Raw genomic sequence first — 19131 nt, forward strand, 5'->3', positions numbered from 1 at the left:
ATCATGGCTTTAATTCCATACTGCTTCCATTTGGAGGTGTGTCAACCTTGCTACTTATCTCGCCACCCAAGAAGGTCTTGTCGTGCATCGACTTGAATGAGAAGTGATAGTGGGGTGTCAGAATTTAAACCCTGTTTATTTGACTCCTTGGCTGTATTCATTCTCCAGTTTCTTTTGATAATGTAATATAGCGTAATATAATTTCTGCACGATCTAGCACCAATGTCCCTTGTTCTAATGTAACTCCTCTATTGGCCTGTTCGTCTGCTAACCAATTATTCTCCCTTTTAACATGGAAAATATCATAACATTCAAATTTATTGATAAACATCCTTATTCGCTGCAATATGGGGGGAATATCTACCTCCTTTTGTTGTTTGAGCTTGATACGTCTTTGGATGATGATCATTGAGTCTCCAATTATACATATTTGACGTATATCCTTTGCATAATTGATCTTTTAACCTTTGCCAAAGAGCTAAAGCCTCGTCTTGATTATTCAAAGTATTTCCCAAACCCCAAGCATACTTCGTTTCTATTTCTCCATCAAGGTTATACAACACCCCTCTCGCTCCTGCCTCTCCCTCCATGAAGATGGATTCTTAGTGAATGTAAATTAACTCATTGTTATTATTCAACTTTTTAATTAAACAAAAACAATTTTAGTTGATATTCTAAAACTTTGCTTAATTTGCATTCATTAACATATATCTATTTTTTTATTTTATTTTTAATTGGTAACTTCCGAGGACTATTCCTACAGAGAACAAAACGTGAGTGGAGGGGGAATTAAACTCTCTAGTTACCACTCAGGCTATTGTACTTTGACATTGATGTATATTAATTTAATTGATAATTATCTAAATTAATTTTATATTTGAATTCAAATTTTAAAATTAACTTTGAAAATAAAAATTGTTCTCATTTATTATTATTATTTTAACGAAACAGATAAAGATTTGTATTATTAAAAAAATATGGATTACAAGGCCATAACCTTTACATATTCTAATCTTAGGGCATGTTTGAAATTGAGCACAGAGGCTCAATCCAAACCCTCAAGCGAGTTCCCCATGACACAAAAATTTCAGTCCCTTTCCAACTAAAATTTTTCCAAAAAACCCCCAATATCTAGACACATTTACATTCCATTATTCACTATTTTTGTTTTGATTTAGTCTGACTTCTTGTTTTTCTTGGAGAAATACTTTTTCCTTTCTTCCCAACTTGAGTCCAACCTATGTTTTCTGCAAATTTCGACAGGTCATTCTTTGGCAAGTGCATGTTTTTGTTCTTGAAGTCTTCCTCAACTGTCTGGTCTGCCCAAGAAGTTGTCTTTCCAATGTTATTCTTTGTGGTTTCCAGAGGGGATCTGTTTTTCATGAGGGTTTGTTGTTGTTCCACTTTCGCTAAGTCCATAGAATCTTCACTAGCATGTGATTTTTCTTGATTGACTTTTGTTGCCTCTACTGCATTTTCTTTGGCAATATCAATTTCTAGTTTATCTTTTGGTTCTTTCATATCCTGAGACTCTTCCTCTTTGTATGTTGTATATAAGTGATTGCACTAAGCTCTTTCCCACCCATTAGACCTTCGGTATTTTTTCCGATCTTTGTTTTCTTTGACACTTGGGGTAGTTTTTTATTACATGCCTCGTTTCATAGCACACTCTACACCAGAATGAATTTTTGTAGTCGAGCTTTTGGGCCTAGACATAATTTGGGGTTGTCAAATTGATCTCAGCGAGAAAGCCCTTATTGAAGTCCGTCTCCACACAAATTTGAGCATCAATAGTTTTATAATAATTTCTTGTATTTGGGATGTGACAACAAAACTTTCCAAGAGCATTCCCAATAGAGAAAAACGATTGGAGATTCCAAAGATGCAAGGGTAGGCTTGGAAGCCTTGCACAAACTAGAGTTGTGGAGATTAATGTCGTTACCAGATCAAAGGTGGGAGACCAGGGTTGCATGAAGAGACCAACACTACCCCAAAACCATGACCTGAAATCGCAAATGGCCTTCTTGTCCTCAATATTGTTGAAAACAACAACAAAAAAACCCCATGGGATAAATATTCATATTGTCTGTTAAAGGAGGGTTCCAGGTCTTAGAGTACCATTTATGCATATTCGTCAACTGTGACCAAAATCCATTAAACTTGCAAAGCAAACCTTGCTCCGAAAAAACTTCTCAAAGCTGAAAGCTTCCTTATCCAAATGAACATTAAGGGAAGGAACTTCTTGATTTATCGCGAGCTCAGATCCAAATTTCAGAATGGAACTATGAAACCGAAGGAGAGCTTACTTGTCTGACAACCATTCCTGTAAAATAAATTGTCTTCATCATCAAATCACTAAGATTCACCATTCATTAGATTGCCACATAGATCTACAAAGAAATCCACATGATCTAAGCATAGATTGACCAACTAAGGAAAAACCGTAGTTGCCAAAGGGTTTTCAAAGCTCCTATGTCTTGAATAACATTGATGCAACATCAACTTTTTTTCCCTCGAGAAGACACATTTTTTATTCCCATTTATTTTTAATAATATTTATTTAAATTAATTTTATTTTAAAAATTAAATTTTAAAATTAACTTTGAAAATTAAATTTATCTCATTTGTTTTGTCTCAATTTCCTAAATTAACTTTGAGAATTGAATTTGTGAAATTCACCACTTTATAATCATATATATCTAAATTATTTTATAGGCCTGGGTATGCTTTAAAAGTGCTTCTGCTTGGCTAAGAGTTCATCTTCCACATAGGTAAGGAACATGGTAACCATGCAAGACCTAGAGACATCTAGTACAGGTTAACCATGCAAGACCTAGAGACATCTAGTACACTGCCCCTATATAGGCTACTAGCCGGGTAATTCCGGGTGGTGTGATTTTCCTTCAATAATAGTGATGAGTTACCCTGCATTCATGATAACCACCGGGTGGTGTGATTTTTCTTCAATAATAGTAATGAGTTAGCCTGCATTCATGACAACTAGTGATGATTATCCCCACACTGCTCATTAACATTCAAGTTAGGATGGGTTTTACCACAATGTAAAGAAAAAAATATCTAAATTATTTTTATTTTGAAATTAAATTTCAGATTTAAGTTTGAAAATTAAATTAATCCATATTTGTTTTTCTCCCAATTTGCAAAATTAACTTTGACAGTTGAATTCGTGGAATTCTCGACTTTATAGTGCAAAATCTGGAATGCCATCTTACAAAGAGGAAGATCCAATTAAAATTTGACCTTTATGGCGTAAACATGTAAAGGCCCACATAAGGAGAAACACGCCTTGAATTATGGTAGGAAATATGTAAGGAAACGGTGTTTTAAACATTTCTGAAATGCTTTTTCCCAGGAACCTTATGCGGGATTGGTTTTATCTTGATCTGTACCTAACAAAACCACTTGCTTGCCCACCAACCGATGTACCTTTCATGGAGGTGGTATAATGATGTTAGGACAATGTGTCTACCTTGTCATCGCCAAAGTTAAGGAGGGGGCCCTCCCCTGGTCATGTTCATGTTATGTATATTATACCCATGTATTAACCAAATTTGTTGCAGGTTTGGTGGCCAGACACTTGCAGAAGAGGAGAAATTAGAACTTAGAACTTAGAACTTATGGGTTTCCCGAGCTTCCCCGGTGTATCAGCATGGCTTCTACTGATTATCTCTACGGTCCTCTCAGTCCAATGCATCAAGGACATTGCTAATTCAATTTTTCATATTTTCCACATGATCTTCTCCATTAGAACTTCTGCTAATAACAATGATACCCAATTCATGAGAGACTCGGCTCGGCTCCCTTTTGAAGAAGAGACCCCAGTATTGGGCTCAGGGCTGGCGCAATTGCCCCCGATAGCTGAAGAAATCAGGGGAAGCCTGCCTGTTACTCATTATCAATCATCACCCACAAATGCCCATGTGGTGGAATGTGCTGTTTGTCTGTCAAGTTTTGAGGAAGGGGATGACATAAGGCAGCTTCCATGCTGCCATTTCTTTCACAGAGTTTGTGTTGATAAGTGGCTGGATCACCAACAGACAACTTGCCCTCTCTGCAGAGCATCTCTTGTGCCAGAGGAGACAGCCAATAAGCTGAGGAGAAGGGAACAAGAACTCACAGAGGAGCTCATGTTTTGGTTCTCTTCTTTCCATGGCCATGGATTCAACAGCATGTGGTGGTTAAGGTAGCTTTTTGTTATTGTATGCTGTTCAAGTTTTTTAAATTTATTCTCAGTGCAGATAGATTATCTAAGATACCCATCAAGGGTTTCCTCTGTTTTTTCTTTATATATAATTTAGCTTTGTCCTTACTTTCAGAAAGTAAGGACACCCTATCTGTCAATTGTTGTGGGATGGCCCATCAGTCAAACAGTTAGGCATTTCGCCTGGATCTTGTATATGAAGTACTGTATATATATATATAAATTTTTTCGTTCTCTATATACAAACATACTTGTCTTCTATTCGGGGAGTGATGATCTGTTTGATTGAATTCTATAGCAGGGTTGTACTTTGATCTTGGATCTCTCCATATATAATTTTTGGATATCTCTGAACATATGTATAATTTTCTGTTCTCTATTTGGATATCTTTGTCTTCGACTAAAGGAGTGATGGTTTAATAGCAGGGTTGCACTTTGATCTAGGATCTCTGTTATTGGATTTTCTAATTCAATTATATGATCGGTTGTGAATAGCATCCCAATGTATGGAGGCTTTATTCTCAGATCATAATTCTTATGGTTGTCAAGTATGTCTGTTTACACTGAATACATCATCCTAGGAAGTAGATGGTGGATTGACATGTGCACTTCATAGATGAACTTACTGAGATCTTTGAGTGTGCAGATTTTCACAGTTAGAATTCATGTTGTCAATATGTTTTTTCTTCTGGAGAAACTGTGTATCTTGATTGTAACGACCGAGCGACTGATCTTGTTACTAATCTGTCATTTGTGATATTTTGTCAATATATTTTAATCTTCTGAATGCCGACATTGGCACTGGTTTACAAAGGTTTTGATTCATAACTATGCCTTTTAAGGGAAAGAAAAGGAATTTTAGTTTGGAAATCCCATCATAGTGTAAGTGCACCTGGTTCTTCCTATTCACAAGGACTTGATTGTGTGTCCAAAATATCACATCAGTGCAGATCTTGTGAAAATACAACTTCCATGATTTCGTCTCGTGTCTTTGTTTGTTGTGCCACTGGTCTCGGTGCAGATCTTCTGAAAATACAGGTCTGGAATCTGGAATGTGAAAGCAATACTGTTGATTGTTTTCACAATCTAAGAATAAGCAGGTGGGTGATTCAGTTTTCCTTATCCTATCTGTTTGTGTATTGAAGTGTCAACCAAAGGTTGACACATCACAGCTTTAACTATTCAGTTTGAATAACAGAACCTTGTCTTAGGAAGGAGATGGTAGAATGATGTATGCGAACTTAATGGATAAACTTACTGAGATCTTATTACTGTTCTGTTATATTTATATTTCTCTTAAAATTTTAATCTTCTGAATGCCAACATTAGCAGGTCACTGGTTTACAGAGCTTTTGATTCATAGCTATGACTTTTAAGGGAAAAGGAAAAGAATTTAGTTTGGAGATATCAGAGTGTAGGTACATCTGTTTCTGACCATACAAAAGGGCTTGATTATATTTCCAAATATTAAATATCACATGCCAGATGTGGTTGCTATTATTGGTACTCAAAGACATTTTGTTTAGAGTCTTAGACAGGTAAATGGATAGGCTCACTTGCCCCTTTACATCGAAGACTGGATTAATGGCAACCATTTTGTGTTATGCTGGGTTCATTCGAAAGTGGTAAATCAGCAAGCTGCTATTTGATAGCTGTTGAACCTGCATCACCTCTCCTGTGCTTGTCTGTTGTGACATTGATCTCAGTGCAGATCTTGTGAAAATACAGGTTCTGCAATCTGTTATATCATACTGTTGATTTTTGTCACAATCTAAGAGAAAACTAAGCAAATGACTCATTCAAATATTTCTTATCCTATCTGTTTGATATTGATTTCCATCCAAAAAGTTGACACATCACAGCTTTGAATGTTGAATGGCAGAATCTGCCCTTGCATGCATGCAGATTAAGCATGAGTAAAATACAAAATTGATTGGCTAGGTTGGAATCTAGGCACTTGTAACAAGTGGTGTTATTAGCAGGGATCATGGAATGCCTTTAAGCCATTTTTGAGATTTTCTGATCATTTGAAGACTGAATTTTGGTCCAAACTCAAATCCAAACTAACCGGTAGCAAATTCAGAGAAGGGGCAGTGTTAAATTTTAAAATATCCTTTTTAAATATATGTTATGTTCTGGCAGCATATTGTGGTACATATAGATCGAATTAAATGTTTTTTTTGTTCTGTTTTGGTCATTGGAATTTAACATCAGTTGAAAAAAGATTTATGAGCCATGTATTTGGAGGAAATCATTACTCCAATGTTGCAAAAATATGACTTACATTCCAAAAAGCTATCTTGGCACGTAAGGAAGATCTTACTGCTTAAATTCGGTTTGTGCTCATTAGTAATTACCTACGGTACCAGTACACAGATCTGGATCTGGATTCAGATCTGCCACATTTTTGAAAAGCCGGGATCTAGATACAGTAGGGATTCACAAGTACAAAATTAGAGTTGAGAATCAAAACCATTCAGGAACCACAAGAGTAGAACTATAGGTTATTACTAGAAAAGAGAGTTCTCAGCATATTACTTTTAGGCTTTTAGCCATCCATGTGTAACATAACTGATAATTTGATAAGTTATAACCATCATTGATTATTGATAATTTTGAAGACCATTTCAGCATGAACATGAAGCAGGTCATAACAGCGTTTTCATGAGTCACAGCTGCATGTCCATATCAGTGATGAATAAAGTGGTTTTCCTGAAGGCTACGGCAAGACTAAATAACAGCATGGGTGAAATGAGAAACACTGTAGCATATAAGGATATTTCAGACATTGACAGCAGACCTTGACCATAATGATAGATCAAACCTTGAGAAGAAAACCTTGATAGATCAGATCCCAAGAGTAGGTCTTGACATAAGGATAGATCAGACCTTTACCAGGAATGGGGTTTAGGGTTTTAACCTTTAGGAGTTTAGGCTTTTATAAGTTGTTTTATTAAAAAATCGGTTTGTCGGGGGATCAGTGGGTCAAAAATGCACTAAAAGTTTCAAGATCCATTTCAAAATTTCAGGATCCATTTTATTTTCCACAGGATCCATTTCATGGGCTCAGGAGTCAGGACCCCTTTCGTTCTCCAGGGGATCCACTTCCATGATAGATCCTGGGCTGATCCAGATCGGATTCATGGATCCTAGGATCCTACTCGCGGGTGGCAGATCCAGTAACACAGGTAATTACATTATTCCTTCTGGAACTTTCCATATGCTTTCAGGAAAAATCTATCTCAAACCGCTGCTCATGGTTAGAGAGTGGATGAAGAGTCTTTAATGTTCTTTGTGTTTTTATTAAGACTGTGGCCTCTGGAACTGGAAAACAGTTGGAAAATTTCCTATTTGTTGTCTCAGCAATTAGGAGCCCCAAATGTTTCTGTTGATTATCATTGGTGCTTCACACATTAGTTAATGTTGGCTCAAAGTCGAAATTAATTTCGACCTGAGAGGATTTTCTTTTGTTGGTAGGTTCAAGGGGTCTAATAGGTAATTCAAATCAATTTATTCCTGCCTAAGTTTTTATTGCTGTTTATGTTCCCTCTTCTCTGTTATGTTGCATAAAACAATAGGTACACAGAGACCAATAAGAGTGTAGTGTTGAGCGGCACTAGCCTTGCTACTTTTGAGAAAAACAGTGGCGAGGATGCCATCTCCAGTATGGACAATGTTATTGTAAGATAGAAGACACAATACTTCGAATTTGACGCCACTTTTCCAGTATAATGCCATCCATTTCTTGTTTGTGGTATTAGTATAATATAAGATCCTCATCATTGTGGTCACAAAAATGTTATTGTTTGAGGGTACGGAGATTACTGATGTTTTTCAGACAGTTGTTGCGTGTGGAAGATTGCCATCTCAACTGAAAATAGTTTTGCCAGCTAGAGGTAGGTTGTATTCGTATAGTTCCTGTGTGTTGTTTGTGATTTTGCATTTAGTTGAAACTTGAAAATGATTCATTTTTATTATTATTTTTGTTGTGCTGTAAACTTGTTTATTTTTGTTGTGTTGCAAACTTGTTGTGCCGAGAGGCGCTTTCCAGCTTAGTATGGTAGAGATGTTGTAATATTCAACATTTCGACCTGATGAAAAGAAACAAAAATAAAATAAAATAAAAATGAAAATAAAATAAATTATAATTAAAAAAATAAAATAAAATAAATAAAATAAAAAACATAAAACTCTCCAGCCCAGTATGGTAGAGATGCTTTAATGTCCTGTTTAACATTTTTGGACTTCAACTCATGGTTTTTCCCATGGTATTCTTCTCTAATGTAGCCTATTTAAAGGCTAATAATTAAACCAGCCTAGATCCATTTTAACTTTGGATCTACCAAGTGCCGAGAGGGATCAAATATCTTTTCACTCTAAAAGAGATTTGCACCTCAAGAGAGAGATTTGATCCCTCTTGGTGCTTGGTAGATCTGGAGTTAAGATGAATTCTAGGCTGATATCATGTATTAGGACCAAAGCTGCTGTATCTTGAGATTAAAAACAAAATCCACATGCTGTTATTGTAAGCAGTCCTCCCAATGCTCTAATTAAGAAACTAACAAGGAAGAATATCAGATGGAATAAAGGCCAATCTGAACGCATAGAAGATGGAGGTATGTGGAGGTATGCATGCACTTTTTGCCGAAGGGAACTCTGGCTGGGTAGTTGAAGAAGGGATCTACTGGTTGCAAGATGCCAGCTTGTAGATTTTCTCTTTGCATAGAACATGAATTGCTTGTATGCTTGACATTTCAGTTTTATAGGCAACTTGTTTCCATGTTTCCTGTTGTAAGGATTCGCAAGATGCCAGCTTGTAGATTTGATCTTTGCATAGAACAGGAATTACTTGTATGTTTGACATTTCAGTTTTATAGGCAACTTGTTTCCATGTTTTATGTTGTAAGAATTCATTACTTTGAAGTTTGGATTAGACCAGAGAGGAACTTATTGCTGGGGATCTAAACTAAGTCTTTCCCCACCTGTCTGGGAGAGCATTTCACTTCTCTCTGTCCAATAATTGGGCAAAATCATAATATAATGGGGTTACATGATATCCCAGTCAGTTTCTCTCCCATCCAAAAGGCTAGTTTGTACATGCGATATGGACCTTATATAGGGATTGCCTCTATAAGGACCTTAGTAGTAACAATCATGAAAGCCATTATTCACTTTAGACAACTAGATTTGATTTCAAATAATTATGACAAATCATTTAACTTAAGACTAATATTTTAGATGATTATGACAAATCACTTGGGTTAAGACTAAGAGGTGAGATGACATTGATGGCACATGAGAAAACAGAGCTGTTCTCCTTGAGCAGCTTATTGATTTGCATGCATTGATCAGCTATTGACCCGACCTTTCAGATGCAAGAGCCTAAGACATTGGCCCGTTTAGATGACCAGTGTTGCAAATATTGGTTATATATAGTCAACATTGTGATATATCATGATACTCTCAGCTTCTTGATAATATCGTTGGAAAAAATCTGATCTTTTACAATTTTGAAAATATCATGATATATAGGCAGTATATCACCTGAAAATAGAAATTATTCAGTGAAGCAAGATAATTTTGGTTTTTTTAAAGTGAGTTTGAAGACGGAAAGCAGGGGATTGAGAACAGAGGGTTTACTATTACATTTGGCAATGTAATAATTGTGCTAGGGGAAGGGGGTTTCTTTCAATGACTTTTTGTTTTTTAAATGAATATTTTTGTATTTTTTCAACGCTTGTTGATATTTGCCTATAACTTTAGATATTTTTCATGATGTTGTCAATAAGTTGTTCTCTGGACTTTCCATGATATATTTGGCGACATGATGTTTACAACATTGTAGATTATAGTTCCTGGGGTGCGGTTCAGTTGGTGATTGCTTGAGATATGAGGTACTGTGTAAACTAAGATATCCAAGGTTCAATTCCCCCAGAAGTACCTTGGTCAATGGAGAGGAGGACCAGTCGTAGGCTCCAAAAATATGGTAGTAGCAATCGGAATTGACCTTGTATCACATGAGTACGATCCCAACCCAATTACTGATTCCTCTAGTTACAAAAAAATAAAATAAAACGTTATAGATTATAATGTTTAAGATACAGGAACTTAAGATATTGATTCATGTATCCGGAAAGGAGGGTTAAATTGCAGTAATATAAAGTGCACGATATTGGATTTGCTTATAGATTGAAGCATGCCTCTTGGTTTTATCCTGGATTTCAGATAAGTAGTTTGTTAAATGGCCTATTTGTATAACGGGTTATGAATCTTGGTTTTGTCTTGAATTTCAGACTAATTAATTCTTGTAACAGTTTATGAATCGTTTGATAAGTTAGATGCCAATTGAAATACCTCATTCAACTCAGCAGTATCACCAAGGACATATCACTTTATATAAATTAACATCAATGAACTTGGGCCCCATATATCAACTCCACTTCATGAATGTCATATATCAACTTTTAACCGAGATGTCAAATATCATCCATTAATATTCAACTCAGCATCAGCAACGATGACATTTCAACTTTATGTCAAGCTGAAAAACTTGGGACCCATATATCAACTTTTAACCGAGATGTCAAATATCATCCATTAATATTCAACTCAGCATCAGCAACGATGACATTTCAACTTTATGTCAAGCTGAAAAACTTGGGACCCATATATCAACCCAACTAAATAAATATCATAAATCAAGTTTGAACTTTCCTTGATTCTGTCTTACCTAGACCTTGAATACGAAGGATCAATTTTGCACTTTGTATTTTCAATATTCGATCGACCTTGCTTTTACAGACTTTAGATGAATCATCAATGGACATTGGGTTTTCAATATAATTATGGTTGATTCATTTTTTAATTAAATTAAATTAATATTATAAATTGAATAAATTTAAGAAAAAATATTATAATTAAGTAGAATTATAGGTTAAATTTAAATTAATATTATAAATTGAATAAATTTAAGAAAAAATATTATAATTAAGTAGAATTATAGGTTAAATTTATTATCCAGGTTCAAGAAAAGAGAAGAAAGGTAATTTCAAAATGAAAAATCCAAAATATTGAAGTTTTTATGTGTTAAATAAATATTAAATATTTTGATAGGTTTTTTATTATCATTTATATATCAATGATTCAGAAAGAGTAATATATCTTTTCATAAATGTTATTAAAGATGATTTAAAATTATATGGAGCAGATTATATATGAGCATAAAACAATTTTATTTATCTATTTTTCAATTAAATTAAATTATATTATAAGTTGAATAAAATTAAGAAAAACAATTATAATTAAGAAGAATTGTGTTATATTTGTTATTCATATTTAAGAGAAAAGAAGAAAGACAATCTCAAATTGGAAATTCCAATAATATTGAAGTTTTTATGTGGTTTTAATTCAACTAACAAATATGAATGTTCAGAAAGTCACTGTATTATGGGATTTTTCCACAATATTATATCATCTTGTATTCACTGTCTCTTCCCTTGGATTTGAGATTGAGGAACATCTTCTACAAAATCCCAAGTTTCTACAATAAAATTACTTAAAAATGATGCTTCCATATTTTGTGAATAAACAATTTGGAAATTGATCACATGGCGAATATGGGTGTGAATTTAAATAAGGGTGAGCTAGTGTGGAAAGGGGTAAGGAGCCATGACCCATTTCGTAGCCATCATTTTTATGTCTCATTTAGGGAGTGATAGGTAGCACTCTCTTGAGGCGGTCAGGGGGTGCCGCAAGTCTTTTGGAGGTCACATTGTAAATGGAGCAATCTCAGGGTTTAAGAAACCATATAGTGAATCTCTCCACAACAAGGGGAATTTAATGCCATTATGCTCGATCATGAGAAGGATAGGGGAAGGTATGAATAGAAATTTGAGAGTTTGTGGAAAGGATGGGATAACTATGATGAGAATTTATGGTGATATGAGGACTGGTAACACAAAGGATCAATTCAACAAGTGCATTGGTCTACTTGAATTCGCTAGAGGTTGGATGACAATGGTAATGCCTAAACAACATACAAATGGAGACCAACCAAACATTAATGTTATACTTGGCCTAAATAGATGGTAATCATTGATGATTATGCTTCTTAAAGGAGGTGAATCTCTCCATAATTTCTTACAAAGTGGTTTTTGCTTCATCTTGGTTGTGGAGGAACTCTATAAATATCTAACATAAAGAGTTATGGTGGCTCTCTCTCCTTGTTGCTTTTCATGTGTGAGGTGTTTTTCCTAGACTAGAGTTTATTCTTGTTGGGAATGGCATCACCAGAAGGCTCGAGAGATTTGGGGTAAGCCTGATCCTTGGTAAGTGGGGATTCTCATTTGTGAAATTGGGCTTGATAAATTTGCCCAACGACCCCCCAAGACTATCTTTTTCATCTAGTCTCTAATTCATTAAAAGGTCTCAATAATATGACTAGCTCTGGCCCTTTAGGAAATTCAAAGATGATTTTAAGTAACCTTCAATACAAATTCAACCTTCTCAGTTCCAAGATTAACTAATTGTCGGCTAGTAGAAAGCTGATCGTGGAATTACTATCAGAACAAGAAGAAAGATTTAGTGCTTGGAGGATGAGATGGAATATCTCAAAAGCCAATTAGAGGATTTGACTCAGAGGAGGAGTAGGCAAGTAGAATAGCCTCAGATAGAAGACCCAATGGATACAAGTGAACCCAAGGATCTAGATAATCTGAACTAGTCGAAAGAGGAGTCTCTTTCAAATAAGTAAAATACAATCCTTTGATGGATTGTAAATTTTGTTTTATGTTAGGATCTTTTTGGCGCGTGTATGTTTGGAGATTTTTTGAAAAATCCTCCCTTATCAAAGGGAGTGTATTTGTTAATAGTCTTATGGATATTTGATCCTTCTCTCTTGGAGAAACACTATCATATGTAATAGCTTATATTCATTGTGTCCTTTGCACAATGCCTTTAATTTAATACAAATATTCTTGGGTAAGTTAAAAAAATATTGAATATCTTGATAGGTTATATATTATCATTTATATATCAATGATCAAGAAAGAGGAATGTATCTTTCCATAGATGTTATTGAAGATAATTAAAAAATATATTGAGCAATCATTATGTATGAGCATAAAATGACAAGTTTTTGTAAGTTTCCAAGTCATGGAGTATTTATTTTCTGGAGTTTGTACTTGAATTCAACAATAGCCATTCAATTTAAAATATTCAGAAAATTACCAACTTGAGAAAACAAGTCTTGAGACAAGATTGATAAATTGAGGGAACTTTTGAAATCAATTAACTTGACTAGCATGCTTAAGCGCTTAAGAAAAACAAGTTTAGAGACAAATTAGATTGATATATCGATGGAACTTAAGAAATCAATTGACATGACTAGCTTGCTTAAGAAAAACAAGTATTTGAGACAAAATAGTGTGATAAATTGATGTAATGTACCAAATGGATTAACTACACTAGCATGTTCATAAACAACTAGGAAATACTTCCATGAATATTCTTGATGTTTATTAATCTTCAAAGCAATTAACATGAAAGTTCAAGGCCACTTAATTGTGTTTTGGCATGAACAAATCTTGTTGACAAGGGACACAATGTTTAAATCACTATATTAACTCTTTATGTAATTAAGTATCAACTTCTAATGTTCAATAATGATCACTTTTCTACAATGTATTTTGTAATATGTAAGTGGTAGAAATTAAGAATGTTAACCCCTTTTCTATTAATGTATAACTAATAAAATCCATTGGAGGTAAAATTAAACCATTAGTAGATGTATTTATGAAGGTTGTTAGAGAAGTAGTTTTAAATAGATGTATTTATGAAGGTTGTTAGAGAAGTAGTTTTAAAGAAAATTTAAAAAGCTAGTAGGAGAGAGGACCCAAAAATTGAGTGGCATCCAATAGTTGAGGAAAGTTGTGTGGGTGGACCTCAAATGGTAGATGTATTTGTTGCTATGTCTTGAAAACGTATCTATCATAAACCATTCATAAAAGTGCCTTTATGTACATGTAATTGTTATATCATTGTTATAAGCATTAATATTAATATAATATTCACATGTTTTTAAAAATGTTTATAAAAAGAAATTCTTTCTACATTTTGAAATAGAGTTTATTATACAAGTTTTAAATTTTCTCTTAATTCACATCTGTCGCTTGATTGGTATGAACCATTAATTAGCAACAATTGGTCTTTTTAAAAGGAGATATTTTGGACACCTTGAAACTTTATTGTTCACATGGCACCATTTTGTACAATCCACACCCCAAGGTAAAACATGTTAAAATATGAATGTAAGAAACATGCCAATGGATATGTGGTAAAAATTATGGAAGTCTAATGTGGTTCCATGTAAACCCTACTTACTCTTTTAAGTTAGGGTGTTGAGTTGTCTACCCCTTTACCTTATTAGTATTGCAATTCTCATTGTAATAAGGAGAACAAAGTATTAAAATATCTATATTAACTCTTCAGGCAATTGAAGTATCAACTACTAAGCCCAAGAATAAAAACTTTCCATGAAGTTCCCTAGTATTGGATAGGTAGTGGAAACTAAGGATGTCATGGAGGTAAAAGCAAATTTAGTGTAGTTCTCTAGTAATGTGGAGTTGTCAGATACTAAGAATCTTATAGATGTAAAATTTAATCTCTAGTTGAATGTTTTATGAGGCTAACTTGAAAAGTAGTTTTTAAACAAGTTAAAGAAGCCATTACTAGTATCTCAATGTTAGACTAGGTTTTATCTTTAATAAATCCATTAGCTTAGATTGCTTGATTGATTCATTTCATTTTCTACATGAATGCTGGTGGTAAAAAAGATGGTTGAATGCAAAACATTATTGGATAGGGTTTGAATTGCAAATCATTATATCTTTTAAGCAATAAAATGATTGAGGAGGATTTAAGGCTTGTGTAATTAGTTTGGATATGGCTAAAAATAAAGAAATAAGGGTAAAGGGCTTGCCCATCTAGTTTGGAGTTGATTTGAACTACTAGTTATAGTATCAAACATTAAATTTTAGATGAGGAAATAATAAATAAAGGAAGATAAATTGAAAAGACACATACACCAAATATAATACAAAATTATATGACTAGTTATTAATGTGTAGAAGAGTAAATTGCCACTTAATTCTTTAAATAGTTTGGTTGGATTAAAGATATTTTCCATGAATGTATTAAGCATATTAAATGTTTTATATATTATTTTAAAAGATTATATATTTTAAACATTATTGTGTCTTTGAAGTTGGCAGAAAGTATATATGGTCTATGTGACATATGTCAATGGCACATAATGACATATCATAATATATGTTTTTGTTGTTTGTGCATGATCCATGTTTGATCCAGATTTATGTAGGAACAAAATACAACACAAATTTAAACAAAATAATAGTTACAATGAAAATTGAACTTCAATTAATTAACAACAAATACTGAAAATTGTTTACATGCAGTATGGAAACAAACAAGCTCGAATGATGGTAGATTATCTTTGATGGTTGTTTAAATACTCTTGAATAATGAATAAGATATTGATTCAATATCCTTCATAAATCTCTCTTGATTGTTCATATATCTATTGTGTTTGTGCTACAATGTAATCCTTTCTTGAATGCACATGTATTTGGAAGATTACAATTGACCTCCACAAAGGATATAAATAGGAAGAGCATAAAAAACTAGATGAATCTAAGAAGCTACATGACTCAAAGCAATCATATATTAAGGAGTCAAAGATCAAGTAACCAATAGTTAAGATTGTTGTATATCACCACCTTGAGAAACAACAACCATCAAGGAAAGGTTAATGGAATTAACAAATTTAGTTTGAATCAACTTACTTACAAATTATCTTAGTATAGAGTTTTATGGAGGACTAAAACCATTGCACAGAGAAGTAAGATTAGCACAACAGCAACATCAAACCAAAAGAGAAACCAAAATCAAGATCGAGGTGACAAGGTCGCAGTTGGACCCCATCTCCACATTTCACTAAGATGGATGGTTGTTCATGCTTTGTACCAGTTGACTACATGCATAACATATCATATTATATGGACTCCACCCATGTTTCCAAGGCACATCATGCGAAGGGGGATGGAATGTAATGTACTTCAGGAAAATAAAATGGGATATCTAAGGAGGTACCCAAGGGAATAATAAATATAATGTGGTTGTGTCTTGCTAGGTTATCATATTTGACTATCACTAGTATTACTTTAAATAAACGTCAAAATAAATATAGAATGGGAGGAATCCACATTATATCATAAAATCATAAGATCTAAGGTGAATGCAGACTCAGAAAAGGAACAAATAATTTTGCAGAGATCAAAGTAGCCATTGTGCTTGTGGCCATTAGTTATGAAAAGGTATAAATGATATTAGTATATATGGAGACTTGAAATCAATCATTGAATGGTTAATGGAAGAGATGACACTTAGGAGTTTATGGTTGCATGAACGAATTCTACTAACTGAGGAGATACAAGATAGTGTTATATCAATCAATTTTCATGAAATATTCCAAGAACACAATTAAGAGGTATAGATGTTACATAAACATGTATGTAACAAAGATTTGGGCTCCTTTTGGTTGAGATTATACCATGACAGAGTGGAGGATATCCTCTCCTTAAGATCTATTGGTATAAATATAATAGTTTTTGATGTTTTATTGGCATATATGGAGAGATGTATGTTTTAGTTTATAGTGATCATTGGAGATGATGTTTTAGGAAGTGATTGATTTTAGTAAATCATAATGAGGGTGAATATCAATTGTGTCAACACCTTATGAGTTGATGACTAACAAACATGTAATCTTTATTTTGATCATCTAAAAAGTTTGCGATTTTTGATTTTGTTTTTGTTTTTTTTTTTTTTTTTTAATTTGACAATTGTAGAAGTTTATTTATTTTTAAATGAAAACCTCTCTCTATCTCTTTGTATAAAATTAATAAATAAAATAGTAATTAAAAAAGGGATAATTTTTTCCAAAAAATTATCCAATAATTAAATATATATATATATATATATATTCTGCGGCTGGGGTCTACGAGCAAGTAAAATATGGCTCTCAGCTTCGCGAAAATAGCTACTGGTTCATCCACTTCTAGAGGGCAAGCTCCTGTCTATCTCTTTGTATAAAATTAATAAATAAAATAGTAATTAAAAAAGGGATAATTTTTTCCAAAAAATTATCCAATAATTAAATTATATATATATATATATATATATATATATATATATATATTCTGCGGCTGGGGTCTACGAGCAAGTAAAATATGGCTCTCAGCTTCGCGAAAATAGCTACTGGTTCATCCACTTCTAGAGGGCAAGCTCCTGTCCATATTGTCAGTGAAGCCCCAACTCCAACTGTCCACGTGGTCCAAGCTTCACTCGATGAGGCTTTGAAGTTTTCCGAAAGTGCCCTAATCTGTCGGTTCAATGGTTTTTGGCCGCGGCTAACAGCGCTCCACAATTGGATCTCAGAGGTATGGAAGCCTGTCATTTCTGATGAAATTAATATCTACCCCTGTGCTAGGGGTTTTTTTATAGTAGATTTTGAAAATCCTGAAAGCAGACAATGTATTCTAGATTCCGGCCCTTGGTTTTGGGAAAAATCAGGCCTATTCATGAAGCCATGGAACCCATCATTCGATCCCTCTACAGCTGTCATAACCTCAGCACCAGTTTGGGTGAGATTGCCAAGCCTACCCTTGCATCTCTGGAATCTCTCCTCGCTAAAAGCCATTGGAAATGTAATTGGAAAATTTTACTGCAGGTGCCTAGAAACAGAAGAATATGACAAAACCACCTATGCACGCATTTGTGTGGAAATGGACTTCAGTGCCGGATTCCCAGCTGAAATAAACCTAACAAGTGAAGACTATGTGTGGAACCAGAAACTCGATTATGAAAGTGTTCTCTTCAAATGTCGATCCTGCTTTGAGACAAACCATCTAGCAAAAAATTGCCCAAAAGCCTCCCAGAAAAATTCTGCTAGAAAAAACCACCACAGATCTACATGGTGGGAAGGAGCACAAAAAGAACACTACACTGTCATCAAAGAAGAATACTCTAGAGAAAACTCTGAATCACAAGAAATCGGGAAAGAAAGAAACAACTCTCAAGACAAGCAGGGAGAAAGCCTCGCCCAACAAATCAACAGCTATGAGGATTCGAATACCGCACAAAATAAATCTTCATTTAACAGCAAAGCAGATCTCCTAGACCAAACTTCTTCTCCGAATATCTTCAAAAGGACAAACACAATAGATTACGAAGCTAAGACACCAATGTTCCAAGAACCAGAAGAGATGAAGGAGATGCAAGATAAAGGAAGTTGGAAGACCGTAGAGAGAAAAAAAAGAAAGCTACAGCACCAATCTCGCCAAGAAAGACGAGGAGCCAGATAATTACAAAAATTGTAGGTCCGATAGACCAATTTGGTCTCAGTGGACGTTAACCACCCTCAATATCAATATCAATATCAATATATAAAATTTGGGTACTATGATGAAAAGAATATAGGTCTAGCAAGCTTATTTGTTTGGTAATAAGAGGATATGAGCACATTATTTAATGTAAAGATTTAATTTCCTCATGAATTCCTAGGTGCAAACACATTATCAAAGCAAAGGATACTTACATTAAATGAGATGATTCACAACTAGTTAAGCATGTTGAGTTCACCACCACGTATTTAAAATATTTAGATAGACAATTCAATGTGCATTCTCTGGTCCTAGCTTGAGATATTGGCTTTGTGCGCTCCATAATAATTTCATTACAGTGTTTGTAAATAAAGTGAAAAAATTGGTAAGAAAAACTCACTCAACCCTCATTTTGTATAGAACTTATGTACTCTAATGAATGGTGTTGGT

At 34.1% G+C, this 19131-nt stretch overlaps 1 protein-coding gene across 1 annotated transcript; it reads left to right on the forward strand.

The window, feature by feature from the left end:
* The first annotated feature begins 3481 nt into the window (after window positions 1-3481).
* Window positions 3482-4483, forward strand: LOC149164349 (putative E3 ubiquitin-protein ligase XERICO). Its single transcript, XM_089432070.1, has one exon. It carries the CDS (start codon window positions 3639-3641, stop codon window positions 4206-4208), a length of 570 nt encoding a protein of 189 aa, XP_089288196.1. The 5' UTR covers window positions 3482-3638; the 3' UTR covers window positions 4209-4483.
* Window positions 4484-19131: the final 14648 nt, after the last annotated feature.

This window comes from Pinus tabuliformis, chromosome 5_1, assembly GCF_031772625.1.
Source record: "Pinus tabuliformis cultivar Carrire ecotype Pingquan chromosome 5_1, CPIR1, whole genome shotgun sequence".
NCBI classification, from domain to species: Eukaryota; Viridiplantae; Streptophyta; class Pinopsida; order Pinales; family Pinaceae; genus Pinus; species Pinus tabuliformis.

Bases quoted from the DNA above. Each gene is read 5' to 3' on its own strand.
- LOC149164349 (XM_089432070.1), top strand. From the start codon at position 3,639: ATGGGTTTCCCGAGCTTCCCCGGTGTATCAGCATGGCTTCTACTGATT.